This window comes from Parus major, chromosome 26, assembly GCF_001522545.3.
Source record: "Parus major isolate Abel chromosome 26, Parus_major1.1, whole genome shotgun sequence".
Taxonomy (NCBI): domain Eukaryota; kingdom Metazoa; phylum Chordata; class Aves; order Passeriformes; family Paridae; genus Parus; species Parus major.
The window spans coordinates 364,811-384,497 of record NC_031795.1 but is presented as its reverse complement, the minus strand read 5'-3'; the positions used below and the strand labels follow the sequence as shown (position 1 = coordinate 384,497).

Below are 19,687 nucleotides of genomic sequence, written 5' to 3'. Positions count from 1 at the left end.
TCCTGGTCCTGATCCCCATCCTGGTCCTGATCCCTATCCCGATCCTGATCCCGATCCCAATCCCGATCCCAATCCCAGTCCCGATCCCGCCGGGATCCCAGCACCAAGGAGTGCACAGCGGGCTCCCGGTGGAGCTGGGTCTGCCGAGGGCTCCCCGAGCCCTGGGGGCTGTGGGATGGTCCCAGAGCAAGTGTGGGATGGGGTGTGGCAGAGCTCGGTGATGAGGTGCGGGGTGCTGTGACAGATTTGGGGAGAACTGGTGGGAGAAGGGTGATCCCAAGGTTGTAGGGCTTCCTGAGGAAGAGATGGGGCCAGGGGTGATCCCAGATTGGAGGGGTCCCTAAGAAGGGATAGGAAGAGGGAAAACTGCAGGGCTGGAGTGGTCCCTGGGGAATGGATGGGGCAGAAGGGGTCTGGGAAGGAACCGGGTCCCTGGGGCAATGCTGGAGCAGGGATGTCAGAGCAGGAATGTTGGAGCAGGGGCCTGAGGCAGGTGACAGGCAGGAAAGCAGCTCTTTATGGGGACAGTGACCCTTTCCCCTCACTGTGACCTGCTCAGGTCCTGTCCCACTGTGGGGTCTCAGCTGCATCAGTGCCACCACCATCCCCAGCAATCCCAGGCTACAAACCCTACCACTGGGACATGTTTGGGGTGGGGAAGGAGATGGAAAACCTGGAGCAAACAGATGAAAAAGCTCTGGATTTCCTGGAGCTTCAGCTGTTACAGGAGGTTCCACTTGGAGCTGAGCAGAGCATTTGGTTCGGCCTAAGCCTCAATGCTTTGCTTCGGTTTGAAGGGGTTTTATTTGCTAAACCTGAAAATTAAAGTGAAAAAGAATTTCATGCTGTAAAACAGCTCTCAGCCCCCTCTTGAAATTTGGTTTGTTAATGCTCTGTCAAATCCTTCTCAGCTTCTTCTGAAATCCTTTGCCTTTTAAAATTCTTCCCAACACCAGCGAACCTGGTGTGAATTCATGGCGCATTCCTGCATTTGCATTTCTCACCCTAAAAAATCCCAGCTGCAAAATCTTGCTTGTGCCTGGCACCACTGAAGAGCAGCTGGGAGCAATGGGCCGTGCTCCTGGGCTCCCCCAGGTGCCTGGGTTTCATTTTTTGGGGGAAAGGGAACCCTTCTGCGTCCAAGGGACTTCAAAGCAGGTTTCCCTTCCCCTCTGTCACAGCCACAGCTGTGATTGTGGTTTTCATCCTGTCTCAAGGGATGTGTTGGGTGTGCAGCGTTCCTTTGGCATTGCTCTGGGCATGGCTCTTCCTTCCTGTCACAGCCCTGGAGGGAGCGGTGGCAGCAGCAGGAGCTGGTGGCACCTGGCATATCTCCTGCTGTGTCCTGTCCCTCTGGACTGAGGCAGCACCCTCTTGCTTTTGGAAGGAAGTTTTGGATGATTCCAGGTCCTGAGGACAGGGTTGATGGGCAGGGGACTTATCCTGGCCAGCTGTGGCTTTGTGGTGAGTTTTAGCTGATGGGATGCTCCAAGGTGGGAGCTGCATCCAGGGCACAGTGGGAATGGGAACGTGCTGGTGGTCTTGACTGGGATGCTTTAAAGGCCACTGACCACCTCTGCAGCCGTGGAGCAGTTCCTTGTGTCACTGGGCATCAAACCAAGTGGGATAAATCTTGAGCTGCTGTGTTCTCCAAAGCTGTGTCCAAAGCATGAGGGAAGGCAGGAATAAATCCCCTCCCGGGCTGGCTGTGCCTCTCCACGTTGCCCATGGTGTTACCCTGGCTGGGTTTGGGTGGGAAGTGCTGCTCTGGAGGTCCAGCAGCAGGGCTGGGATGCTGACTCCATCCCATCCGCAGGAGTTTGCGACGCTGACGCGGGAGCTCAGCACCTGCCGGGAGCAGCTCCTGGAGAGGGAGGAGGAGATCTCGGAGCTGAAAGCCGAGCGCAACAACACCCGGGTGAGCCTGGAGACCCTGCTGGCAGGCCCTCAGTGCTGGCACTGTGTGACACCAGGGGCTGCTGGGCCCATCCTGGAAGTGACAGCCCCTCTCTTGTCCCGCTGCAGCTCCTGCTGGAGCACCTGGAGTGCCTGGTGTCACGGCACGAGCGCTCCCTCAGGATGACTGTGGTCAAGCGCCAGGCCCAGTCGCCATCTGGGGTGTCCAGTGAGGTCGAGGTGCTCAAGGCACTCAAGTCACTCTTTGAGCATCACAAGGCACTGGATGAAAAGGTGGGAAAGCTGCTTGGACCTCTCCTGCTCAGGGCTCCTTCTCCTAACCCTCTGTTCCCTCCCTGCTCCTTTGTGCTGTTAAGGTGACGTGGGGGCCCTCAACAAGAAAGTCTGGGATATCCCAAAGCAGCATTGAGGTGCTGCTGGGGCTGCCCAGTGGATCCTCTGGGTTTGAGGCTGTTGGGGCCAGGGAATTCCCCCAGGTCACTCTCGGGGTGGTGGCATTTGACACCCTGGGTCAGTCTTCACTGTTCCTCCTCCCTCATTTATGTCAAGCATCTCCTTCCTCTGCTGGGACACCTCTCTGGGCTATTCTGGCCATAGATCTCCAAGAATTGCCCCAGGCTGTTGTCTCCAACACAATTTCACACCACCACCGCCATGGGCTGGATGATCCTGAATCTGTGAATCCACCTGAGCCTGCTGTCAGCCCAGCAGACAGGCCTGGGAGCATGCCTAGATCCTGGGCACCGTCATGCTGAATAAATAAATGAATCAAACAGCCTTTGCTGTTGTTTCACTGCCCTGCAGGTGAGGGAACGCCTGCGAGCAGCCTTGGAGCGAGTGGCCACCTTGGAGGAGCAGCTGGTGGATGCCCATCGGCAGGTAAGGGCTACCTGGGCACCTGCTGGGCTGGGAATGCCCCAGTTACCTTTGGGAGTTCATGGGGTATTTGCATTCCATCAGGTTTGATGTAAGGCTTTTGTTCTAAAATTGCTGTTTACTTGAATGTTTGTCTGTATTTAAGGAAACCTTGTAAAGATTCTGAAAACCATTTGTCTCACAGATGATACTTCCCTGTTGTTTTCTGTTTGGAATTCATGTCACTGACAAAAACAGCCTGAATCTGAACCATTCCAGGGGGCTGAGGGTGACTGGGGATTTTCCCTAATTTCACAGAAACCCAAACCACACTGCTTCAAGCACCTCATCTTGCACCCCCATCTTCTTCCCTGCTGGGACTTCACTGTCCCCAGCCTCCAGCCATGGTTATCTCAGAACCCCAGACTCATCTGGGTGGGAAGGAACCTCAAAGCTCATCTCATTGCACCCCCTGCCATGGGAGGTACACCTTGCACTATCCCAGGTTGCCCCAAGCTCTGTCCAGCCTGGCCCTGGACACTTTTCAGGGATAAAGTGTTCCTCGAGAGACATGACCTCTGTTCTCCTTCCTGGAGTTTGTGCCCAGCCACTGCTCCAAAAAGGAAAGAGCCATTCCTACAGCCTCTGCTGGTCAAATTTTGCTCCTCTTTCCACTTCCCAGGATAAGCCTCGTGGTATTTCCGAGGCTCCCAGGCCCCTCTCCTTGCAGAGACCATTCTCCATCCTCCCCTATCAGAGCAGGACATGGTGCCAGTGTTCATCCCCTGTTCCTGCTGGGCTGGGTTCAGGATCTGCCTGTAAACCAGTGAAATGAGCTGGGAGGGAGACCTGGAATCCAGGGCTCACCAGGAAAACCTCCCTCAGTGCTGAGCCTTCCCAGCACCTCTCACTTCCTCTCAGAATCGTGGGATTGTTAAGGCTGGAAAAGCCTCCAGCCTTTGACCAAACACCCCCATGCTCACTGAACAATATTGTGAAGTTCCACGTCCACTTGTTTTTTGAACACTTCCAGAGATGGTGACTCCATCTCTGCCCTGTGTAGTTGTGCCAGAGCCTGACCACCCTTTCAGGGAAAGATTTTTTCCTGATGTCCAACCTGACCCTCCCCTAGCACAGCTCGATGCCGTTTCCTCCTGTCCCTGTTCCCTGGGAGCAGAGCCCGACTTCTCCTGGCTGTCCCCTCCTGGCAGGGAGTTGTGCAGAGCCAGGAGGTTCCCCTGAGCCTCCTTTTCTCCAGGTCAAGTCCCCCCCAGCTCCCTCAGCCCCTCCTGGGCTCCAGCCCCGTCCCCAGCTCCGTTCCCTTCCCTGGACACACCCCAGTCCCTCAATGTCCCTCTGGTCAGGAGGGGCCCAGAGCTGTCCCCAGGATTCCAGGTGTGACCCCAGCAGTGCCGGCTCAGGGCTGCTCCCCACCCGCTCCCCCCTGCACTGGCAGGACTCTGTGCAGCCCTGGCTGCAGGACTGGCCTCACCTGCTGCTGTCCCCACTGCTGGGTCCCTGTTCTGTGCAGGTGGCAGCTCTGCAGCAGGGCTCTGCCCGGGAGCCTGCGGCGGGCGAGCGCGAGGAGAGGGAGCCCAAGGAGCCGGCACCGAAGCTTCCCTGGAAGGTAGGAGCCCTGGGAACCCCTGCTCTGACCACGTTCAGTGGGGCTGTCATTTCTCCTACCTCCCTGTTGCTAACTCTGGGGTGCTCTGCCCTGGTTCCAGCCCCATGGGAAATGCCTCTCCTGGTGGATACAGGCCATTTCTGAGGGGGGGAATCTGTGCTCGGGTGCTCCAAGGGGTTCTGCTTCCCAGAGATCACAGAATGGTTTGTATGGGAAGAGACCTTAAAGGCCATCTTCTTCCAACCCCCACCACGGGCAGGGACACCTTCCACCAGATGCCCTGGGAAGCCCACACCCATCCCTGTTCCATCATTCCTGTAAGAAGCCCTGTCCCTGTCGTGTGGAGGCTGCTGCTGGAGGTCCCAAGAGCCCCCTGTCTCCACTTCCACCCCCTCACCAAGTCCCTGCAGGGCCACATTCCCACTCTGAGTGGCTGCAGGCAATGCCACAGCCTGGGAGCTTTGGAGCATCCCGATATCCACCTCCCCCTCTGGTGCCTTGCAGCGTCTCTCCAATGGCTCTGTCCACTCGGATGATGAGGCTGGGCGGGTGGTGGAGCTGCAGGAGCTCCTGGAGAAGCAGAATTTTGAAGTGGTGCAGGCCAAGGAGCGAATTTCTGCCTTGGCTGCCAGCGTGGCTGAGCTGGAGGAGGATCTGGGCACCGCCAGGAAGGATCTGATCAAATCTGAGGAGATGAGCAGCAAGTACCAGAGAGACCTCCGAGAGGTAAGTCCCTGTCCCCCTGCACGGCCCAGCCTGGGGAAAAGGCCTCACATCTGCTTCCACTGGACTGGGAAGGGATTGGAACTCCTGCTGTGTGCAGGGGGTTCTCCAAGAGAGGCCAGCACCTCGGGAAATTGTCCCCAAGTCCACCAGCAGGGTTTCCCTGAGGTTACAGACAGGCTCTCAGGTGTGCTGCACACCTGGAGCACTGTGTCCTCTCTAGAAGGTTTTCCTGTGATTGTTTGACTCTCCTTTTATCACTGTCCCATTCTGCTGTCCCTCATCCCCGTGTCAAGGGGGGTTTTCACACCCCTTGGTCTTGGGGTGTCCCAGGCTTGGAGGAGCTGGCTAACCCTGCTGTTCCCAAAATGCTGTCACAAAGCAGGATAGGACAGCCCCATTGCTTCCCCAGGCCCTGGCACAGAAGGAGGACATGGAGGAGAGGATCACCACGCTGGAAAAACGGTACCTGGCAGCCCAGAGAGAGGCCACCTCCATCCACGACCTCAATGACAAACTGGAGAACGAGCTGGCCAACAAGGAGTCCCTGCACCGCCAGGTACCGAAACCCCAGAGGGTCCCCCTGGCCCGGGGGGGCACAAGGGGGTGCTGGGGTGGGCAGGAGTCACCCACCCTGCTGTCCCACAGTGCGAGGAGAAGGCACGGCACCTGCAGGAGCTGCTGGAGCTGGCGGAGCAGAAGCTGCAGCAGACCATGAGAAAGGCAGAGACGCTGCCCGAGGTGGAGGCGGAGCTGGCCCAGCGCATTGCTGCCCTCACCAAGGCAAGGGGCAGGGCTGGGCCGGGGCAGAGGGAACAGGAGGGCCGGGATTGGAGCCGGGGAACAGTTCTGGAACCAGGGGAGGAGCTGGGTCTGGCCGCCCCCGGCAGCCCAAGGCATCCCGGTCTCCTCCCAGCTGTGGCCTCTGTGTCCTCTGCTGTCCCCCCTGCAGCAGAGATCAGGCACCGCCTTTAAAGGACACCTCAGGGTGTCCTGCACACGTGGGGCTTGCTCCCAGGGGATGGCCCTGTCGGTGTGGATGCCCTTTGGCTTGGGTGAGACCACACCAGGATGAGGAGAAAGAAGAAGCACCAAACTAGATTTTGAAAGGGTGCAGGCCTGGAGGGAGGGATGGATACGGCCACCCCTGCCCTTCCTGGGTTCTAGAATGGTGTTTAGTCCCCCACTGAGCACCCCCAGCTCCTGTCACCGTGCCAGCAGGGCTGGTTTGGACTCACAGGGAGCCCTGGTAGGGATGCAGGCCGTGGGAGAGACCCTTGCATCCCAGTGAGGACTCAGATGCAGAGATGGACACGGGGATGCAGCAGGGCCCTCGTGGCTTTGGGGAGCATCATCCGAGAAGGCTGCTCTGCTTTTCCCAGGCAGAAGAGAGGCACGGGAGCATTGAGGAGCACCTCCGGCAGCTGGAGGCTCAGCTGGAGGAGAAGAACCAGGAGCTGGCCAGGGTAAGTCCTGATCCTTGCCTGGGTACCTGGGCACACCTGGATTGCAGTTCAGGAGCTGGCTGACAGAACAGCCTGGTTAATCCTTTCCTATCCAGGATCAAACGTGAGCCACACAGGAGCTTATGGCTTAGGGCACTCTGCTGTGAGGATTTCCCCTCTCCAAGGCAATCCAAGACCTGCTGTTAATATTCCAGTCCCTCTCCTGTCCCAGAATCACACCCTGGGGCAAGCTGGGACCCCAAATGCTGGGTGGAAGGGGAGGCTCCAGCAGCTCTTTCCCCGAGCCTGGATCAGCAGGATGAAAAGGGCAGGGAGGCTGAGCTGCTGTGCCCTGGGCTGCACAGTCCCTTCTCCAGCTTCTGTGCTTCTGAGCCAGAGGCTGGGCTGTCCTTGCAGGAGTGATGCCCATTTCTCAGGTCTCCCAGGTGGCATCACAGATGTGCCCCTGGGGAAGCCCCAGATGTTTTGCCTTAAGATATTTGAAAATCCAGAGGTTCAGTGTCCATTGGGGTCTGGGAAGTGCCCCCAGTGTGGATATTCCTGGCAGATACACAGGAGAAGCTTTCTTGAGGGGCAGGCCAGCATGATCTCCCTAAATCCTCTTCTCTGCTGGGAGGTGGCAGAGAGCAGCAGAGCCAACAGAGGGTCCAACAGTACTGTAAGAAGTGGATTTGTCCCCAGAAGCTGGGCCTGGTGGGCCAGCTCTGACAGCACAGGATGGCAGGAGGGCGCTGAGCCCCTCTGGATGTGACACAGATGTCGCTGTGTGTGTCCCAGGCCCGGCAGAGGGAGAAGATGAACGAGGAGCACAACAAGCGGCTCTCGGACACCGTGGATCGGCTGCTGAGCGAGTCCAACGAGCGGCTGCAGCTGCACCTCAAGGAGAGGATGGCAGCCCTGGAGGAGAAGGTAGTGCCTGGGGCAGGGGTCCTCTGGGAGCTGAGGGGGCTGCAGCACCTCTGTGCCTTGTCCAGCCATGACCCAGGGCTGGGAGTGCCTGTGCAGGGCTGGAGAGAAGGTAACATGCAGGACACGGCTGTGCTGGGGCTGGTGGAACACGGGGAACAGGGCTGGGAGTGCCTGTGCAGGGCTGGAGAGAAGGTAACATGCAGGACACGGCTGTGCTGGGGCTGGTGGAACACGGGGAACTGCTCCAGTCACCTCACCTGGGAGACTCCTCCCCAGCACCTCCAGCCCCTCACAGCAGCAGGATTTGTCCTGCTCCTTTCCCTCACCTCCCTCTGTCTCTGCTGGGGCAGCCTGTGCCCAGTTGTCAGAGCAAATCCCAGCTGCATTTTGCAGGAACAAAAGCAGGGTTCATCCTGTCCCAGTGCCCATCCCTCCACGTGCTGCCTTAAAACCTCCCTGCCCCCAGGTCCAGACTGATCTCCCTTCTCCAAGCCAGGGCATTGTCCATCAGCATCTTCCACCTGGGGAGCTGGGTTTCCTTGGAGGAGCCAGCTAGAGCTGTGACTGCCTCCGTGTGAATGGAATTAACTGGGAGCAGCTGGCTCCAAGCAAGGATCCACCCAGTGCCAGTGGCAGGTCTGGCCTTAGTGATTCAGCTTTCTGGGGGTTCCTGCCCTCAGCAAGTTGGAGTACACAGGTGCATCCCTCAGCTGATGCCTCCAGGGCTGGCTCTGTCCCCCCTCTGCTCTGCTCCTCCTGTCCCCAGACAAATATGGCTGTGCCAGCATGTCCAGTTGTTGAGCAGATAAACTGAAGTTATCAGCCTGAATAAAGAGAAGGACCCAACCTGTGGGGATGAGTCCAAATCTCACCCCAGCAAGCAACAGGGACCAGAGTGGTAACACGTTGTGAAGGGCATTGCCTACTCCCCAGTCTGGTGCCAGCACTGACCTACCCTGAGAGTTTGTCCAGGTCTTTCATGCACAAAAATGATCCTGTTTGACTGCCAGCACTCATCAAAAGTGAGCACTGATACAGGCAGTTACAAACTCTCTGGGGGAGGTTTAGATATTAGGAAAAAAGAATTCAAGGAAAGAATTATAGCATTGGAATAGTCTGCCCAGGACAGTGGTGGAGTCACCATCCCTGGAGGTGTTCCAAAATCATGGATGTGACACTTGGGGTCACAGTTTAGCTGTGAACATAGCAGTGCTGGGAGGAATGGTTGGGCTCAGTCCTAGAAGGCTTTTTCAATCCTAACAATCCCATGATTTTGTGATTTTATGGGCACATCTCCTTTCCCTCCTGCCTGTTCCCTAGCTTAGATGTAAAGGACGTTTTTCCCCTTGGTCCAGCTGCTCGAGGAATTGTTCTCCTCTCAGCCATTCTATCTCCTAAACTTCAAGCCCTGTCCATCAGATCCCTCACTGCCCTCCAAGGCCATGCTGAGCCCAGAGCAGGGCAGGAGTTGAGCTGTGCCCACCCTGCTTTGAGAGGCAGGAGTTTTGCAGAGGAGACCTGTGCACAGGCAGGGGAGGAATAGCCCAGTGAGCGTTTTTCAGGTGTTCAGTACACAGGAATTCCACACTGGCCATTCCTGGGAGGCCACACGGCTATTTCCTCCTAAATGGTCTCTTTTTCTTTCTTGTTTTTGTTCCCTTTTATTTTATTTGGTTTTTCTTAAAGAATACATTGTTACAAGAGCTGGAAAATACCCAAAAGCAGATAGAGGAACACCAGCACGACAAGGTAAATGCAGCTGCAGGGACCTGAGCCAGTGATGGCATTGCCTCACTCCCAGCCCCCAGCTAGGGACACTCCTAAAATGGCCCAGTTTGGGAGGAGCTGGGCTCCCAGAGCACCTGGCAGCATGAGGCCACACACTCACCCGTGCAGTAGCTGGATGGGAGCTGCTGCCCCCCTCCCTGCACAGCCCTGGGGCAGTTCCCTAGCAGGCACGTTGGGTCCCATCTCCGTGTTTCTGTCACACCCACCCATCCTGAGCCCACCGGGGACAGTGGCTGGGGTGGCTTCACCTGTGCATGGAGGGGGGCTCAGGCAGCCACATCCCCTTGGCCCCTGAGGCTTTCCCAGCCGTGTCCCGTGCCCAGAGCCCCCCCAGCCCTTCACACTCTGCTCTCGGGTGAAGCATCTCAGGAGCGTCTGCATGACCCCCAGTGGCCTTGCTAGGAAGGAGGTGGCTTTGTGGAGCAGTAGGAGCTTTTGGGCCTTGCTGCATGTCTCATGCATGGTTTAGGGGATCAGGAGGGCTGCTTTTCCCCTTGCCTGCAGGGAGAATGTGTATTTATTCCTTGTGCTTCCCAGCCGTGGCTGCTCGGGTCTGGGCAGGGCAGAGCTCACGTGACACTGCTGCCACTTTCCTGGCTCAGTCTGTTTGTCCCCCAGACTGGATCCTGCTGTGCCTGGAAATGCCTTCTCCCCTCCCTCCCTCCCTGTCCACCTGCAGCCTCCCCCTGGCATCTCCTAGCCCTGGGTACAGCTGCAGCTTCCCCCTGGCATCTCCTAGCCCTGGGTACAGCTGCAGCTTCCCCCTGGGGATGGGGCTGGGGGCAGGAGGGACACAGGCGGCAGCAGCAGCAGCAGCTTTGGCTGAGGGGTCCCTCACTGCAGATCCCTTCCAAGGGAGCACACACATGTGGTCTGGAGCAGAACCAGAGCGTCCAAGTGGGACCTGCTTTCCTTCATCTCCCAGAGCAGAACTCCTTGAGCACCTGTGTCTCTCTGTCCTGGGTCCCCAGCACCCTCATTCCCTGTGCCTGCATGAGCTGTTTCTTTACTGATGTGTCCAGGATGCTTTAAACCTGAGGTGGGGATGTGTAAAGGGAATGTAAACTTGGCAGTAGCCAAGCATGTGGATTACCCCAAACCTGGCAGCTGCCCAGAGCAAACCCCAGCCCTGCCTGTCTCACCCCAAACAGCGGCGTCTGTCCGACGAGATCGACAAGCTGAGGCTGGAGGTGGATCAGCTCAAGACCAGGAGTGGGACGTTTGTGGAGAGTGTGCACACCAGGTAAGTGCAGGGCAAACCCCTGCAGCCCTGGCTTTGGGGGGAGTTGGCTTTGGGGACCACAAAGTGCTGCTGTCACTGGGTGTTTCTGGTGCCCCAGGCTCCAAGGGGGGTGCTCCATTCACTGCCCCCCTTTCTGTGTCTCTCCTGCTTCCCCCCTTGCAATCAGCCCTTGGGGACCTGGGTCCTCACAGCAGGGGCAGCTCCAGCCCTGGATCCACCGTGGATCTGTCCTGGGCTGGGACACAGACTCTTGAGAACAGCCCAGCCCAACTGAATGACCCCAGATTTGCTCTTGGAAGGGTGAGAAGCCACTGGGCATTGTTTCTTTTTCTACACAAGTGGAAAAAAATTGTTTCTTTTTCTACACAAGTGGCTTAGGACTTGCTTTGGTCTAAAAGCTGGATATTCACCCAAGGACTTCCCCCTGTAGCACAGGGGATGGGCTGGTGCAGAAGGAGGAATTCCTCTGGAGCTGTTGCAGCAAAGGAGAATGAAGTTCCTCTTTCTCTAATGCAATGTTCCTCCCACACCCTTTCATTTAAAGTCAGCTGGGACATGGGGACGTCCCAGCCCAGGGCACCAGAAACAGAGGTGAGTCCATCGAGTCTCAGCCCCCAGCACTCACCAGGATACCCAGAGCTGCTCCAGGAAAGGCAGAGTGGAAAAGGAGGGTGACAGCACAATAACTCTGCCCTGAGCACTTCCAGTGTGGGGTCAAAGCAGCAAGGGCTCAATGGGAGCAACCAGAGAAGAAAATTCCCCTCAGAAAGGCTGGAAAAGGTGGGGAGGAGCTGGTGCAAGCAGCTTTGGGTCTGCCAGCAGAGGGAAGAAGGCCTGGAGACCCTATGTCTGTCATGGAGAGAAGAAATGGGGAGGGTGAGGAAGAGCCTGTGAGGATGAAGGAGAGCTGAGTGCTGGAGCAGAGTCTGGAGCACGTGTGGGGACTCTTTGCATGCAGCTTTACAGCAGAATGGACAATTTGGTCATTTTTTGTATTTCTCATATGAAAAGTCAGCAGAAATCTTGAGTTGCAGAACGATCCCCCAGCTGAAAAAAACTGTCAGCTTTTGTCTAAGGTGTTTTTATCTGGTTTTAGCTGGGCAGCAGCTTGTCAGTAGTTGAGAAATCCCTGGAGCTTGGGTTGTGCCTTTGTCTGACACACCAGGCTGGCCCAGCAGTGCTGCTTTGGTGCTGATTTTATCTCCAGGCCTGTGTCTGCACTGCAAGCCAGGCCCACCATGGTGGAAGACCACCATGTGCCTGGGGCTGCTGCTTTGTCACCTTAAATTCGCTTCAACTGAACAAACCTCACGTCTCCAGTGACACTGAAGGTGGGGATAACCACCCCGAGCCCAGGAAGGTGTCTGGCTCACATCCATGGTTGGGACTTCAGGGCCAAGAGGAACAACCAGGCAAAGCAGAGACACGGAATGAGCACCACACCTTAGGATTAGAGTTAGAATTAGGGTTAGTTAGGAGGAGGATGAAGAAATCCCAGCTGGTTTCTGCTAGGAGATCCTAGCAATGCTCATGTCCTCATACCTGGAAGATGTTTCAATGAATTTTATTCATTGAAATCACTGAATCATTAAGGTTGGAAAAGTCCTCCAAAGTCATCGATTCCAGCCTTCACCCAAACACCAACATTCCCACTAAATCACATCACAAATTGCCACATCCACCATTTTTTTTAACACCTCCAGGGTTGGGAACTCCACCACTGCCCTGGGCAGCCTGTGCCAGGGCCTGACCACCCTTTCCACTAAGAAATTTTTCCCAATATCCAACCTGCACCTCCCCTTGAGGCTGTTTCCCCTCATCCTGTTACTCACTGCCTGGGAGGAGAAACAGATTCTCATCAGGATACTTTCTCATGAAAGTGTTGGAATAAACACAGACAGGAGAAAAGCTCCCTGGCTGGCTCCTGCTGGGTACAGGGGGATGGAGAGGACACAAGTTGTGTTGAGAGATTTCAGCTGCTGTGGGGAGGGAGGGGCAGGAGGAGCCTGTTCAGGCCTGGCTCCCAGTGCAGGGAGTTTTGGGCAGAAGTGGCTGGATGCCCTGGTGGGTGCCCAGAGAAAGGGGAGGCAGCAGCAGGGGAAGGCCCAGGGCTGAACTTCTGACAGTGTGGGAAAGCTGGAGTCTCCTGGGATCAGAGGTCACCAGGGGCTGCAGCTCCTCATGAGGGGCAGCTCTGATCTCTGATCTCTGCTCTCTGAGCAGGGACAGCACCCAGGGAAGGGCTGGAGCTGTGCCAGGCCAGGCTCAGGCTGGAGATCAGGGAAAGGTTCTTCCCCCTGAGGATGCTGGCACTGCCCAGGCTCCCCAGGGAATGGGCACAGCCCCGAGGCTGCCAGAGCTCCAGGAGTGTTTGGACAAGGCTCTCAGTGGTGCACAGGGTGGGATTTTGGGGTGTCTGTGCAGGGCAGGGGTTGGACTTGATTGTTGAGGGTCCCTTCCAGCTCAGGATATTCTGATTCAATTATTCTGTGAGTGCATTTCCAGGTCCCCTGTGGGGGAATGGGACACCTTTTTCCAGAGCCTGGATTTGCATCCTTTCATGCTGAGCAGGCAAACATTGCTGGGGTGGGCATCCTGCAGTGGTCTCTTCCTCTTCCTCCTCTTCCTCTTCCTCCTCTTCCTCTTCCTCCTCTTCCTCTTCCTCCTCTTCCTCCTCTTCCTCCTCTTCCTCCTCCTCCTCCTCCCCCCGCCCCAGACCACCTGGACTTTAAGGGGAGCAGGCTGAGTGTGAGTGTGTCCTGCACAGAGCAGTGTTCCCCACAGGGCTGTCTGTTCTCAGGTCCCACATGGGCAGTGCCACCGACCTGCGCTTCCCGCTGGGAGCTGTGGTCCACGCCCCAGCCGAGCCCTTCGGAGCAGCTCCGGGGCTGCCCCGGGCACAGAAGGGACGATTCGGTGCCCGGAGAGAGGAGCCAGCCAAGGTAAACCCTGTGCACCCCAGTGCTTGTGCCTGCCCCTGCCCTGCATCCTGGGGTTGGGGTCAGACTGGAGATGTGGGGCAGTTTCCCTCCCCTGCTGCATTCATGGGGGAACATCGGAAGGGTTTCCCATTAGGGTCACATTGAGATGGAATTCCTGCATGGAGGTCGCCAGTCTGGCTTTTGGAGACGTGGGAATGCTGTGTAGGACTGTGGCCCTTGTTCCCCCAGGACTGGGAGCAGGCCCAGGCAGGTGGGGTCCTGGCCACGGGGCCTCACGCCTTCGACAGCGACCCCGACATCTCCGACATGGATGAGGACGACCGCGAGACGCTGTTCAGCTCCATGGATGTCCTCTCTCCTGGTGGGCATTCAGATGCTCAGACATTGGCCATGATGCTTCAGGAGCAGCTGGATGCCATCAACGAAGAGATCAGGTATCCCCATGGCCAAAACCCACCACTGCCTTGTGCAGAAATGGCTCCACGGGGACAAAAAATAGCCAGGAGACTCTGCTGCTAAAACTGTGGCTCTAGGACATCCAGCCACAGGGCCTGGTCCTTCCTGCCGTGTCTCCCTGTCCCTCAGCTGCAGCAGTGCTGGCTCAGAGGGTCATTATTTCAAAGGATCATTATTTTATATAAAATCCTTTATGGATATTTAAAGGAATCGGGGTGTGTCTCAGCTTATGGATCCTGATGGATCTTGCTGCCGTTGCTGGAGATCAGGGGTTGAGGTGCAGCACCAAGGTGCATTTCCCCAGGGCAGAGGTTCTGTGTCCCTGGGAAGATGGGGAACCAGGAGCCCTGAGCTCTGCTGCTCCCCCAGGATGATCCAGGAGGAGAAGGAGTCCACGGAGCTCCGCGCAGAGGAGCTGGAGACACGGGTCACGAGCGGCAGCATGGAGGGCCTGAACCTCACCCAGCTGTGCAAGAGGGCCTCCATCCCCACCTCTCTGACAGCCCTGTCCCTGGCCAGCTCATCCCCACCGCTCAGCGGCCGCTCCACGCCCAAGCTGAGCTCCCGCAGCGCCGCGCAGGACCTGGACCGCATGGGGATCATGACGTTGGTGAGGAGCCGGAGGGGCCGGGGCTGGCGGGGGTCTGGCTGTGAGGTGGGAGCGATGCCCAGTGTCCACACGGGCCCGTGGGGGGTGTGGGACAACGGGGTGCCCGTGTTTGCTGTCTCCAGCCTGGCAGCCTGGCCCTGGGACTGCTCTGGGGACGTGCTCCATTAACTGCCCCCTTTCTGTGTCTCTCTCGCTTTCCCCCTTGCAATCAGCCCAGCGACTTGAGGAAGCACCGGAGGAAACTGCTAGTGAGTGGCTCCCATCCCGTTGGTTTTTGTCCAAGCCCTTTTTCCAGCCTGCTCCTGGCTTTGTCCACACCAGGTCAGGGTGCAGCAGGCGCGGGATGGAGCTGGGGACCCCAGGGATTCAGCAGGAGGATCATGGGGATCCCAAAAGGTGCTTGGACGTATTCCCGCCGGCAGCCTGGGGGGGCTGGCAGGACTTGGGGAGGTTCAGAAAGCCACTGGGTCCTCAAACACTGCGTCCCCTCTGGCAACAGGGTGTCCTTGGGACATTTCCATCTGTGCTTCTCAGAGCCCTCTGACGAGGACCAGCAGTTTCTGTCCCCGCACCCTGACCTGGACCATGGGGCTGCATCCTCTCACCCCCCCATTGCCAGGATCTCAGCCATCCTGCCACATCCTCCCCATCCGCTTGGGCAGCTGGAGCCATTGCCGGAGCTCTCATTCAGGCCATTCCTGGAGCGTGGCAAAGCCCCAGGCCTCTGGTGGCTCTTTTGGCCATGCCTCCATGGAGCAAGAGAGAGGCAGGCAGCAGGGCAAGGATGGAGCTGGGCTCTGGCCTCCCACCCTCACGGCCTCTCTTGTTCAGTCACCTGCAGCTCGGGATGAGAGCCGGGAGGACAAAACCACCATCAAGTGTGAGACGTCCCCGCCATCGTCACCCAGAGCACTGCGGCTGGAGAAGCTGGGCCACCCTGCCCTGAGCCAGGAGGATGGCAAGAGGTGTGTGGAGACCCTTGGCATCCCACTGGAGGGCATTCCTGGGACACACATGGCATGTGGGGCGGGCTGGGGTTTGCCATGGCTTGTGCCCTGCTCGAGAATAACCTAAAGGCTTTGCTCTTCCTCTCCCTCCTCCCCCCAGCTCACTGGAGGAGCAGGCCAGCAATCCCAGCAGCAGCCAGGACTCCTTGCACAAGGGCTCCAAGAGGAAGGGGATCAAGTCTTCCATCGGGCGCCTGTTTGGGAAGAAAGAGAAGGGTCGCTTGATCCAGCTGAGCAGAGAAGGGGCCACGGGGCAGGGTCTGTGAGCAGCCCTGTCCCTGTGCCAGGCTCCCCACACCCTCTGGCTCTGTCTGCCACTGGGGACAGGGCACTGTCTGGGCTGATGGGGAGGGGCAGGGACACCTCCTGCTGCTTTGGGGGTGTTGGCAGCTCCAGGGAAGATGGAGCTTAGTGTTTTCTCCCCTTGGCCTCTCTGGCCTGAGCATGGTGTCATCTTAATGCTCTGTCAGAGCTGGGGTGTGGACAGTGACCTCCTATCTGTCACTTATCTTTAGTGTCCCCAAATCTACTTCCCTCCCTGTGGATTTTGGTAGGAGCTGATTTTCCACTCCTAAATCCTTTACTGCTTCCATGCTGAGCATTGTTGGACTCAGTGATCTGCCTGGGTCCCTTGCAGAAGGGACTGTTCTGTGACTTTGGGATTCTGGGATTTGGAAAGCAGGAGGGATGGCAGGAGCTCGAGCTTCTGAGGGATGCAGGGGGGCATGGGGCAGGCTGGAAAGGGACACTCACCTCCTGTGCTGTCACTGTGTGTCCCCCTGGTGTGGGGACATGCCCACACCAGCTCTGGGGGAGGTGACACTGACCTGAGGGTGTCTTGCTTGCCCAGCAGTGCTGCTGACTGACGTGGAGGGAGGCATCCAGGACCCCCTGGGACTGGGCAAGCTGGGGGCTCAGGCCGAGAAGGACCGGCGCCTGCGGAAGAAGTGAGTGAACCTCCTTCTGTACCCCAGCGAGAATCTGATCTGCTGGGAAGCCGTGGCACAGGACTAGGAACTGCTGGGAACTCTCACCTTCACCCTCCCTTGGGCCTTGTCCCTTCCTTCACAGACTTGTCTCCAGCTGCTCCCTACTGCCCATTCCCTTCCAGGAACTCTCCCTTCCCCACAAGCCCCCATAAATCACTTTTCTGCTTCTGTTCCTGCCAGGCATGAACTCCTGGAAGAGGCTCGGAGGAAAGGATTGCCCTTTGCCCACTGGGATGGCCCCACTGTTGTGTCCTGGCTGGAGGTGCGTGCCCATGGATTGTCCCCATGCTGTCCCCACAAGTGTGTGCCTGCCACCATGTCCCACCACGCTTGGTCCATGCTCATGTCCGGGGCCTTCAAACCCTGGGAGAGATCCCTGGATCCCTCAGAGCCCGTGGAATTGTGGTTTGAGTAGAGCTTTGGGTTTGAGCACAAGTCTGATGAGGAGTGTCTGAGGGAGGTGAGGGGCTCAGCCTGGAGAAAAGGAGGCTCAGGGGGGACCTTGTGGCTCTGCACAACTCCCTGCCAGGAGGGGACAGCCAGGGTGGGATCAGTTTCTGCTGCCAGGGAACAGGGACAGCACAGGAGGAAATGGCATCGAGCTGTGCCAGGGGAGGGTCAGGTTGGATTTGGGGTAAAGTTCTTCAGTGAAAGAGTGATCAGGCCCTGGCACAAGTACCCAGGGCAGTGGTGGGGTCACCATCCCTGGAATGTTTGGAAGATGTGTGGATGTAGCAATTGGGACATGGGAAAGTGGTGAATGCAGCAGTGCTGGAGAAATGGCTGGAACTGATCTTAGAGGGCTTTTCCACCCTTAATGATTCTGTGAAGAGCTCCGTGGGTGCACCTTCCCTGTGCTGTGCCCATCAGGCACAAGGATGCCCACAGGCCACCTCTGCAAGGTACAACCAGACCCAGAACCCCACGTGGATACTGGGGTTCGATGCTGGGCTCTGGAGAGGGTGGCCTTGCCCCTGGCACAGGAGCCAGGGTGGCAGTGCCAGGCAGTCACTGTGTCCCTGTCCCCAGCTCTGGGTGGGGATGCCAGCCTGGTACGTGGCTGCGTGCCGGGCCAACGTCAAGAGCGGGGCCATCATGTCAGCCCTGTCCGACACCGAGATCCAGCGGGAGATCGGCATCAGCAACGCCCTGCACCGCCTCAAGCTGCGCCTGGCCATCCAGGAGATGGTGTCCCTCACCAGCCCCTCTGCACCGCCCACATCCCGCACGGTGAGTGCCCCTCACCCCCTCTGGCAGCCTGCTCCTTCCCTTGGGAGCACTCTGTGTCCTCTCACGGGCTGCTCAAACCACTGGGCACTCATTCCCCACTCACATTGTCTGCAGAGCCCAACCCTGCAAAGAGCAGAACTCAGGGCCTGGCTGCCCTGGAGAGGATAAAACTCCATCCAAAGAGCAGAAATACGAATGTTGCTGAGGTGCCAGCATGGTTGCACACAGCCTCTTTCACAATAATTTCAACACAAGCCTTTTCCATCTGAAATTCCTGGGGCAACTGAGAGCAACTGCAGATCCCTGCCCTTGGCTGGATGGAGGGATTGTGTCTTTTGCTGGTCCCCAGAGGCATTGAGGGGTGGCCCAGTAATGCCAAGCCATGTGTAGACCTGCAGCTGGCAGAAGGAAGGCTGCTGTGTCCCCCCCAGATGACTGATGATGGGGATAGGCCTGCAGGCTCCTTGAGCATCACACTGAAGTGGAAAGGGAGCTAAATGAAGGTCCTTGCTGTGCTCTCTGTGTGTGGCTGCATGCACAGCCCAGTGGGGTGTCCCCAGGACAGTTCTAAGCACAGGGTGGTCTGATCCTCCACCAACCAGAGCTGGGCTTGATTCCAGCACAGCTGGTGCTGACAGAGGGTGGACACGAGCCCAGGTGTGCTCAGGTGGGCAAAAAGACCAAGAGAACCTGGGCTGTCCCAGCACTGTGGTGGCAGCAGGCCCAGGACAGTCCCCATTCCCTGTGCTGACACTGCTGGGGTCACACCTGGAATACTGGGGGAGTTCTGGGCACTTCATGAACAGAGACCTGGAGGGGCTGGAGCGTGTCCAGAGAAGGGAACGGAGCTGGGGACGGGGCTGGAGCCCAGGAGGGGCTGAGGGAGCTGGGGGGGCTCAGCCTGGAGAAAAGGAGGCTCAGGGGAACCTCCTGGCTCTGAACAACTCCCTGCCAGGAGGGGACAGCCAGGGGAGGTCAGACTCTGCTCCCAGGGAACAGGGACAGGACAAGAGGGAACAGCCTCAAGCTGTGCTGGGGGAGGTTCAGGCTGGATATTGGGAGAAATTTCTTCCTGGAAAGGGTGGTCAGGCCCTGGCACAACTACACAGGCCAATGGTGGGGTCACCATCCTTGGAAGTGCTCAAAAAATGAATGGATGTTGCACTTGAGGACATGGTTTAGTGCTGAACACGGTGGTGGTGCTGGGCTGAGGGCTGCACTTGATGATATTTCAGCCTTAATAATTCAGTGATTGTGAACTGAGGCCATGTTTCTGTGCTGGTTTGCTCTGACCCCTCTGCTCTTCCCTGCAGTCCTCTGGAAATGTCTGGGTCACCCATGAGGAGATGGAGAACATGGCAACTTCCACCAAGACGGTGAGGCTGGGCAGCCCCCGGGGTGTTAGGGCCTGAGCAGCTCCAGGTGTGTTAACCCAGAGGGACGGGGATCCCTCATATGTCAGCTCTTGGCCAGCACCCTGCAGCTCTTTAGAAACCCTCTTTCAACCTTTAATGTCCCAGCAATTTCTGAAAGTGTCTAAAACCCTATCAGATTTTTTTCCCTTGTGGGTTTTTTCCCCCACTGGGTTTCTAGAGCAGAGGAGCTCTGGCTGTTTGGGAGTTAAAGACAAAACCCAGGAGTGATCTCATTACACATGAGATCCTCAAGTCATTCTGCACCCAAGGAAGGGTCTAATCCCCCACTGACCTCAGCACACCCAAACATTGTCCCCACCATGTGTCCCTGCCACTGCTGACAGCCTGGGCTCCCGTGCAGGGCTGTGTCCATGCTCCCCAAAGCTCTGGCTCCTTTGGAGAGATGGAGCCACACTCCCTCCAGGTTGGAACCTGATCACCCCTTACCTGTGTCTCAGAGCAGGGCAGCCTTCTGGATTGTGTGGGAACTGTGTGGGAGTTGTGTGGGAA

The 19,687-nt window shown here is 57.6% G+C and overlaps 1 protein-coding gene across 11 annotated transcripts in view; it reads left to right on the top strand.

Annotated features, from left to right (window-relative positions):
* The window catches only part of PPFIA4 (PTPRF interacting protein alpha 4), a 64,740-nt gene that overhangs the window by 37,466 nt on the left and 7,587 nt on the right, over nt 1–19,687 (top strand). For 4 of the 11 annotated variants that reach the window (XM_033519891.1, XM_033519892.1, XM_015650776.2 and 1 more), the window contains 21 exons: nt 1,817–1,918; nt 2,026–2,190; nt 2,722–2,796; nt 4,304–4,399; nt 4,904–5,125; nt 5,535–5,681; nt 5,771–5,905; nt 6,505–6,588; nt 7,366–7,497; nt 9,184–9,246; nt 10,437–10,528; nt 13,329–13,470; nt 13,699–13,904; nt 14,296–14,536; nt 14,749–14,784; nt 15,368–15,501; nt 15,644–15,801; nt 16,394–16,490; nt 16,713–16,794; nt 17,562–17,762; nt 19,076–19,138. In XM_033519891.1, coding sequence (XP_033375782.1) covers nt 1,817–1,918; nt 2,026–2,190; nt 2,722–2,796; nt 4,304–4,399; nt 4,904–5,125; nt 5,535–5,681; nt 5,771–5,905; nt 6,505–6,588; nt 7,366–7,497; nt 9,184–9,246; nt 10,437–10,528; nt 13,329–13,470; nt 13,699–13,904; nt 14,296–14,536; nt 14,749–14,784; nt 15,368–15,501; nt 15,644–15,801; nt 16,394–16,490; nt 16,713–16,794; nt 17,562–17,762; nt 19,076–19,138 — 2,673 coding nt within the window. The remainder of the gene's footprint in view (nt 1–1,816; nt 1,919–2,025; nt 2,191–2,721; nt 2,797–4,303; nt 4,400–4,903; nt 5,126–5,534; nt 5,682–5,770; nt 5,906–6,504; nt 6,589–7,365; nt 7,498–9,183; nt 9,247–10,436; nt 10,529–13,328; nt 13,471–13,698; nt 13,905–14,295; nt 14,537–14,748; nt 14,785–15,367; nt 15,502–15,643; nt 15,802–16,393; nt 16,491–16,712; nt 16,795–17,561; nt 17,763–19,075; nt 19,139–19,687) is intronic. The other 7 variants (XM_015650779.2, XM_015650777.2, XM_015650784.2 and 4 more) reach the window with 5 other exon arrangements.